Source organism: Capra hircus, chromosome 12 (assembly GCF_001704415.2).
Source record: "Capra hircus breed San Clemente chromosome 12, ASM170441v1, whole genome shotgun sequence".
Classification (NCBI taxonomy): Eukaryota; Metazoa; Chordata; class Mammalia; order Artiodactyla; family Bovidae; genus Capra; species Capra hircus.
The window spans coordinates 56,873,317-56,882,343 of record NC_030819.1 but is presented as its reverse complement, the minus strand read 5'-3'; the positions used below and the strand labels follow the sequence as shown (position 1 = coordinate 56,882,343).

The 9,027-nt window shown below is 49.3% G+C and overlaps 1 protein-coding gene across 1 annotated transcript in view; it reads right to left on the bottom strand.

The window, feature by feature from the left end:
• The window catches only part of LOC102187959 (WD repeat-containing protein 49-like), a 92,998-nt gene continuing 90,616 nt past the window's right edge, over window positions 6,646–9,027 (bottom strand). The window contains 1 exon segment of the mRNA XM_018056308.1: window positions 6,646–7,371. Coding sequence (XP_017911797.1) covers window positions 7,088–7,371 — 284 coding nt within the window. The 3' untranslated portion in view covers window positions 6,646–7,087.

Genomic DNA, 9,027 nt, shown 5'->3' with positions numbered 1-9,027 from the left:
TCCCATGGACAGAGGAGCCTGGCGGGCCACAGTCCCTGGGGTTGCAGAGTTGGACATGACTGAGCGACTAACACAACACAGAACATAAAATTCACCATCTTAGCCACCTTGAGTGCACAGCCCTGTGGCATTAGGTGCTTTCACATTGTCATGCAACCACCACCACTGTCCGTCTCTGGAACACTTGTCATCTTGCAAAACTGAAACTCTGTACTTAGTAAAAAAGAATTCGCCCTTCTCCTCCCCACCAGCCCCTGGCAATCACCATTTCACTTTTTCACTTTCTGTGAGTTTGACCACTCTGGAAACCTTGTGTAAGTGGAATCACATGGCATTTGTCCTTCCATAACTGGCTTATCGCCCTGCGCACAATGTCCTCATGGTCCATCTGTGCTGTAGCAGCTCTGGCTTCTCTTGGGGTTTCCTTTGGAATGGCTGCATCCTACCCGTCTTTAGGGTCTGAGTGTGAACTCCTTTCTTCCAGGAGGCCTCCTCGACCCCTCCCACTGGTGCTCCCACAATACTTTGCACCCTCCTTCAGGGAGATCCAGGCAGAGTAGGGGCAGAGCCCAGAGACCTCTGCCCTCCTGAGCATAGATCGTCAGGGCACAGGCTCCTCTGCATTCCCGGCTATATCCCAGGGTCCCATCAGAGCCCCGTGCCGGAAGAGCAGAGCGGAGCACAAGCAGTGCAGAGTGAATGCTGAACACACTTTTCCTAAAATATTCACTGACAATTTCTCTCAAACCTTGAGATCAAATTAGCACATACTTGGCCTATCAGGGGCATGGGAAATCTTAGCCAGCACAGGGTTTGTCTCTAAGGCACAACTCTCCATCCGATCACCGATTCTCTGGCCTTTCCCTCAACCCTGCTCTGTCAGCACGCACTGCTTCTTGGGGAGCCCAGAGGTGTCTCCAGCCCTGAGTTCCAGGCACAGTCCCCGTCACCCACTCGCCTCTTGGTGTGTGTTTGTGGAGGTGGTCACCCCCTCTGTCTCTCCTGGCCTCACTTCACAGCCTGGAAAGCGCCTACTCCTGGCCACCTCTATACCCCTGTTCACTCCAGGAACCCAGCCCTGGTGTGTCTCAGCGAGTAACTCTGACGCCATCACTCAGGCCTGCCCTCTGGGGAAGAGTCCTCATTCCACAGTAATCTGCCCATTGCCAACAGCTTCCACTTCCTTCTTTCCTATGCTCATACAGAAGCCCTTCTCCAAGGCCTGGTCCTTTCACTGTGGGGGAGTGGACAGACAGTGGGGCCATGTTCCTGCCTTCCCATTGACCAGTGGTTTAACTTTAGGCAAATCACAATTCATCCCTAAGGCTTGGTTTCCTCATCTGTAGGTGGAGATAACAAGGAGTATGTACCACACAGACTTCGAGAATGATCTTACGATTGCTGAGGGGAAGGATAGGAAGAAGGGATAGTTAAGTAGTTTGGGATGGACATGTACACACTGCTGTATTTAAAATGGATAACCAGGGGCTTCCCTGGGGGTTCAGTGTAAAGAATCTGCCTGCCAATGCAGGAGACATGGGTTCAATCCCTGATCCAGGAAGATCCCACATGTCACGGAGCAGTTAATTCTGTGCGCCACAACTATTGAGCCTGTGCTCCAGAGCCTGGGAGCCGCAACTCCTGAGCCCACATGTCACAGTTACTGAAGCCTGTACACCCCAGAGCCCGTGTTCTGCAATAAAAGAAGCCACCACAGTGAGAAGCCCACGCACCATTAGAGAGGAGCCCTGACTCGCCACATCTAGAAAAAAGCTCATGCATAACAACAAAGACCCAGCACAGCCAAAAGTAAATGAAAGTTAAAAACTAAAATGAAGTAAAATAAAATGGAGAGTAAATAAGGATCGACTGTATAGCACAAGGAACTCTGCTCGATGTTACGCGGCATTCCGGATGGGAGGGGAGTTTAGGGGAGAATGGATACCTGTATGACTGAATCCCTTTGCTGTTCACTTGCAACTATCACAACACTGTTTGTTAATTGGCTATACTCCAATACAAAATAAAATGAAAGATAAAAAGGAGTACGTCCCCAGAAGCCTGTGAGGATGAAGCCAAGTCATGTAGCGGTTCCCCACCTTGCTGTCAGTTATGGGCCTGGTGGAAGTCTCTGGACAGTGGTTGACACTGGATGAGGCTGGTGCTGTTGGAGGAGGTCGGGCTGCACGGAGGTGGAGGTGATGCAGGTGAGGTAACGCTAACCTGGGAGACTAACCATGAGGACATCACCTGCCTCCTCCCACGTTTTCCCTCCCTGGCCTCGTGCTGTGGCCAAGCTCTCCACAGAAAGCACCCATTGATTTCTAGAGACTCCTTGCTGCTCAGGGGATCACGTGTGGTGGACACTCTGCCGACTGAACTGATGGACTGACTGACTCTGTAAACACCCTGCCAAGTGCCCACAGGATGCTCTAGACACTCACGTCTGCTAGATGGTACTCCTACTCCCAAAGGCTGGAGGTTGCGTCGTGTACTTAACAAGAATCAGCTGTGTTTGCTCCCAAACTTGTGAATGCCAGTTGTACATTTCATTGTGATCATAAACTTATTTAAACAAAATGAAAATTGATGAGATTAGTGTGAAAGAACTTTGTGAAAACTAAGATGAATGCTTGGAAAAGACTCGATGAAGGGTCATGTTGAATTGAGGATAGATGAGACAACTGTTAAAGCTTGAGGGAAGTTATAAAAAGGGAAAACTAGAAGCCTAGTGCTTTCTCATTGCTTTGCAAATATCTCTAAGTTCTAGCTCTACTCTTAAAAAAAGCAGAAACTGAAAACGATAAATAATGCATTTATGGCAGGCTGTGCTGAACTTGCCTCTTATGTGAAGAAAAAGCCTTGGCCCTACATCAAAAGATTGGGGATGACTGTATGTTCTCCTCTTGCAAATTGAAGTAAAATGTTTACAGGATGTACATATCATGTTTTAATGGCCCCTTGCTTTAAAATCTATATTTTTAAATTAACCCAACAAGCACTGGTGTTGGTCCAGCTGGGTGAGAGGGTTTCTGCTATTCAGCCTCCTGTCTGGGGCCCTCCAAGCAGCCCCATTCTGGCCTCATTCACTGCACACATCTCCCACTTTCCCTTCCACTCCTTTCGCCCCTCACTGAAGATTGACTGAGAATCAGAAGCAGCTCTGAGTTCAGAGCCGACTTTTGTGCTGCCTCTACCTGGAGAGGGTGGAAACAAGACAGTACGAGAGTGTGCCTGGCCCCTCCTGCTGCGTGGGAGCTGCTTGTCTATGGTGGTGTGGAGTCTTTCCTCACCTGACATCCCACCGCACTTTCAGTGCTTTGGATAGAATTGGGTCCCAGCCCGAATTCACATGTTGAAGCCCTATCCCCTAGTGAGATGGTATTTGAAGGTGGGGGGCCTTGTTGATGAGGTCGTGAGGCTGGGGCCCTTCTGATAGAATTAGCGGCTTCACAGGAGGAGGAGGGGATAGAGGTTGCTCTCTCTCCACCCTGTGAGGACACAGAGAAAGCGCCAGCCTGCCAGCTAGGAAGAAGGCCCTCCTGCGCCTGGAACTGACTTGGTGGTGACCGTGAACTTGGCCTTCCAGCCTCCAGGGCTGTGAGAAGTAAATGTCTGTTTCTTGAGCCGCCTAGTCTCTGATATTTTGTCACAGTGGCCAAGGCAGGCTAACACTCTGAGGCTCCTAAGACCACAGCAGGTCCTGGGAAGGTATGTACAGGATGTCTGTGATTCTGCTGCTACCATCGAGGAGGAGGCTGTCGATGATGCCACACCCTCAAACCCCCGAGCGTCCCGCTTCCTTCCCAGTCTCAGACTCCAACACACCGTCAACACTCACCATCTCATGAGACCACAGACCCACTGGGAGATCTGCAGAGGTACAGTCAGGGAGTGGATTGCACAATCAGGGAGTCTCACCTGAGGTCACACTGTTTTCAAAGACACACCTGTGACTGTAACCAAAGCCCATGACACGTTCTCATAAGCCAAGTGGTCTCCCAAATAAAACTTTAAATTCACGACTCCCTGCTGTGAAATGCAAGATGAATAATGTTTCTATGTATGATACCCTCTGACTCTGATGGCATCCAGAGCATTTAACTATCTGACCTCCCAGAACAGAGATTTCTAGTTGTCTACCCTAATCCTCTCCTGCCTTCCTCCTTAGTTACAGAACTCCCAGCCTCTCCTGCAGGGAAATGTGGTCATGTGACTAAGTTCTGGCCATCAAGACATGAGCAGAAGTGTTCAGGACATCCTGGAAAAGTCAGTAAAGGGGGTTGATCTGACTGGAACGTGCACCCTCTCTGTCATGGACCCTTGATTTGACGCCATTTCTTCCCGCTGCTTGGTCCTACTGTCTGGACCATATGGCACTGTGAACCTGGAAGCCAGAGCTGAGAAGGGGCAGAAGCATACAGAAGGGGCCTGGTCTCATTACCATGGAGGCGCTGCACCGAGAAAGTGGGAACGTTGAGGTGGGGGGCGGGGGTCATCCCTCATGCAGGTGCATGACCTTGATCTTAGCCCGGTGATGAGAGGAGTGGCAGGGAACACTGAAGGGATCATTTCTATAGTTGCCTTGGTGATGGGACCTCAGGAAGCCTGGTGTGGGGCCTGGGGAACTGGAGTGAGGTGTTATTCACTCCCCTTAATTCTCTTGCCAGACTCCAGTTTGAGGAGAAGGTGGTGCCCCGGGTTCTCCCAGCTTTGGAAGCCCAGGCCCAGACCCCCAACCCTCTCAGGGGTTGCATGGAGCTCCCAAGGAAGGAACAGTGAGATGGTCCAGCCTCACACAGCCTCGTGGGCAGTTAACGATAGCCACAAAACTCAAGACAAAGACCCTGTGAAGTAGCCCTTGACTGCATGTGATGGCCGGACAACACAGGGACTTCTGGGAGTGTCCTGAGCTGAGCAGGCAGGACATCACACTGGTGAGATTTGAGTTGCGACCTCGCTGTACTCACAGGCTGTGGGGCTTAGGGACAGGTGGCTCACGATGAGGGCAGAGTGGCCTGGATCCCTCAGCCAGGAAAGGCTGCCTTTTATTTCACCTTCAGCCTGGCTCACCTGTCACTGCCAAATCCACCCCCTCCACAGGAGTCTTCCTCCACTTCAAGGACGCAGTCTCCTGGAGAGCGAGGATCAGAGGTCTTTTCAGGCTGGAAGGAGACGGAGCAGATTTGGGAAGAGGAACCCAGGATCACACTGTGACGGAGAGCAAGTTTAACTCCAGTTACATGGAGTTTCTGTGTTAGAACAAGTCCCCGGTTGGCTGAATCCATGAGATAACAAGAACATTTTCCCCTGAGCTTTCACTGGACTCTCAAAATCATTTGTGATGTTTTCCAGGTAAATTGTTTTCTGCATTCGGTCAACTTATTTTAGTTTGTGGTTGTGTTTGATAGGCTGGTATGCTGGAAAAATCACTCCAGACATCCAGAATCCAATCAAAACAGACTTGCAGAGAAACACGTGTTTAGAGCAGAAATGAAACTGGAAAATCAGCCAACCCCACTCCTCATTTTATAAATCAGTGGAAGTGATTCCTGGAGCTCACACAGTTAATGAAGGCGAACTTCAGAGCAGACCTTAGTTAACCCTAACTCATAAACAGCGCTTCAAACACTTTGCTTCTTGGGTTTTTTTGGGGGAGGGGCTTTGTTTTTTGTTTGACTGTGCCTCGAGGCATGGGGGATCTTAGTTCTCTGACCAGACCGGGGATCAAACCAGTGCCCCCTGCAGTGGAAGTGTGGAGTCCTAACCACTGATCTGCCAGGGACGTCCCCTCTAGATATACTATGGAAGAGCTCCTCAGGTTCTTTGTGTGTGTGTGTGTGTTCATTTTTCTTGGAAAGAATTTACAGAGTGTTTCCTGAGGCATTTGGAGTCAAGTTGGACAGATCTACAAAGGTCGAAGCAGCTTTCCCTACACAAGGACAAGGTCACTCATGAAGTCTGTTGCTTGACCTTCTTTCCCCTCGTAGGAGTTAGCCGCTTGGATTGTGCTGAACTGAGTATCCTTCCTCTCCTCCCCCTCCCCTTCTCCGGCTTCCTCCGCCTCCTCCATCCTCCCTCTCTCCTTCTGCCTGATGCTTCCTGCATCACACTCTGATTTTCTCCAGGTCTGCTGTGCTGTATAGCACGGACCCTGGATTTTGCGCTGATCAGCATATTTCCCTCATTTGCTTCTTCCTTCCTATCTTCCCACCCCTTTCTGCGCTTTTAGTTTCCAAATTGTGGGCCTATCTAAATTAATGAACTCATTTGTTTTCTCTATATCAAATGCACGGCAAAATGACTGAATTTCTAAATAGGCTGATAGTACCATGTAGATGCATTCTGAGCCTCCCCGGAGCTATGAAAGCTCCATGTTAAGCTCATGAGAACAACATGGGGAAATGAGGGTGCCCCTAACAAGGCAGAAGGCTTTCTTGATCAATGCTTGCCTGGACCCCCTATTCCCCAAATTGAGTGTGTCTCTGTGAAGATGTCAGTGACGAGGATCCATTGTGTGATCAGTATTCCAAGAGGCTGCAGATACAAAATCCTAGACACATTAATTTGTGGGCAGAGCAGGTGTTCTGCCTTGAGTTGTAACATAACCAGTGAGCAATAGTTCATGAAATGACCTTTCTTTCAGTTTATTAAAGGGCAAGCATTTCCTGGAAATTCATATATTTCACTGAGCTCTAAATCAAGACACTGCATCTACCAGGGTCTTTTCACCATCTCTTGCTCTGACATTGACTTTCATGGACCCAGGCACTAAACCCATTATTCCTTCCTTTCACTCAGGAAGCCCTGTGTTAAAATGTATTTCCTAATGGGGACTGTGTGCTGTGGGCTGCAGTTTCAGCGTCTGTCTCTCTGATGTGACAGGGGGTCGAGCATGGTGCTGAGTCCATCTGTGTTCCAAGGCCACAGACAACAACCTTTTTGCTGGTGAGAAAGAGGGACAGAGTCAAGTGATGCTGGGAGATCAGCTCCAACTACCCCCAGATGAACCAGGAGGCCCCCGGCCCTGGTCAGTAGCAGGATCTTGGGATATGCTTTTATTCCTGAGTTGACTTGGTTCTCTGGGTCATGCCTTGACCCTTTCAGGGTACAGTTGATAACCAGTGCCGATCTGCCTGGAGCTATGAGCAAGCCCAGGTGAACTGTGTGTGCCAGGACCAACCTCAGCACTGGCCTTGCCCTCCGCCACCTTGTCTTGCTCTTCTCCTCTGCACGTGGCAGGAACACCTCCTTCTAGCACTGGGTGAGCAGGCATGCTCTGGGGATCTCTCAGGACTTCATGGGGCACTCTAGGGTGGCTCCAGGAGGCAGGAGTGAAAATGTCCCAGGGGCTGCTCTGCCCAAAGGTCCCTGAAAAGTAAATTGGTAAACGGTAAGCATAAGATGGGAGGTAACCTGTCTTAACTCTTGATAGGTCCACTTAATCAAATTCAGTTCTGGTCCTGTAGTTTCATAAGAAAGAATTCCAGGGAAATTGGCCCTGGAGGTTCCAGTCCAGAAACACCTCCTACAGAATGTATCACATTGGGGCACAAGTGACTCAGAATGTACTAAGGACCTGCACGACAAATCCAAAAGAGTTCTGGTATCTTCTTCAAGAAACATCAGCTAGGGAGACAAGAGAGCCTGCTGAAACAGGCAGAGTCACTCTGAGCAGTCACTTGGGTTAATCTTATCACCACAGCCCACTCAGGCCAGACCTTTCCCATCTCACAGCTCCCTAGTCCTGAATCTTTTCTATAAAACATCATAACATGTTTCTGTACCAAATTCACTGTCACCAGTCTATCAGAGTTCTCTAAATTTAAAAGTATCTAATTTTGATAAATTTTGTGGAAGTAAACTGGTTTTAAGGTATACACTGAATTTGGTACCCTTCCCCCTAATTCTTATGTTGAAGCCCTAAACCCTAGTGTGACTGTATTAAAACATAAGTCTTTTAAAGAAATAACTGTGGTGTTGGAGAAGAGTCTTGAGAGTCCCTTGGACTTCAAGGAGATCAAACCAGTAAATCCGAAAGGAAATCAACCCTGAATAGTCACTGGAAGGACAGATGCTGAAGCTGAAGCTCCAGTACTTTGTCCACCTGATGCGGAGAGCTGACTCATTGGAAAAGATCCTGATGCTGGGAAAGACTGAGAGCAAGAAGAGAAGGGGTTGGCAGAAGATGAGATGGTTAGATAGCATCACTGACTCAATGGACATGAATCTGAGCAAACTCAGGGAGATGGTGGAGGACAGAGGAGCCTGGCGTGCTGCCACAAAGAGTCAGAAACGACTTAGCGACTGAACAACAGCAAAGGTTAAATGAGGTTCTAAGAGTAGGACCCTGATCCAATAGGAACAGTGTTCTGATAAGGAGAGACACCAGAGTGTCCACATTTTCTCTCTTTCTCTTCCTCTCTCTCCGGGCCATAAAGTGAAAGTGAAAGTCACTCAGTCATGTCCGACTCTTTATGACCCTATGGACTATACAGTCCATGGAATTCTTTAGGCCAGAATACTGGACTGGGAAGCCTTTCCCTTCCCCAGGGGATCTTCCCAACCCAGGTCTCCTGCATTGCAGGTGGATTCTTTACCAGCTGAGCCACCAGGGAAGCCCAGGAATACTGGAGTGGGTAGTCTATCCCTTCTCCAGCAGATCTGCCTAACTCAGAAATCAAACTGGGGTCTCGTGCATTGCAGGAGGATTATTTACCAACTGAGCTATCAGGGAAGCTCCCAGGCCATAAAAAGACTCAGCAAAAGGTGTCCATAAAAGGAGCCCATCTGCAAACCAGGAAAAGCCCCCTAAGCAGCACCTGACCGCGCTGGGACCCCGATGTCAGACTTCCAGTCTCCAGGGTAGCACACACGTGACAGACAAAATTCTGCAGCTTAAGCTGCCCAGTCTATGGTAGTTATTTCATCATGTCACCTAATCTGACTAACACCCTAGACCCCAGAGAATTCACGACCCGGTGGAGACTTCAAGTGAGGCCCCAAGCTGGGACTGAACTGGTGGCC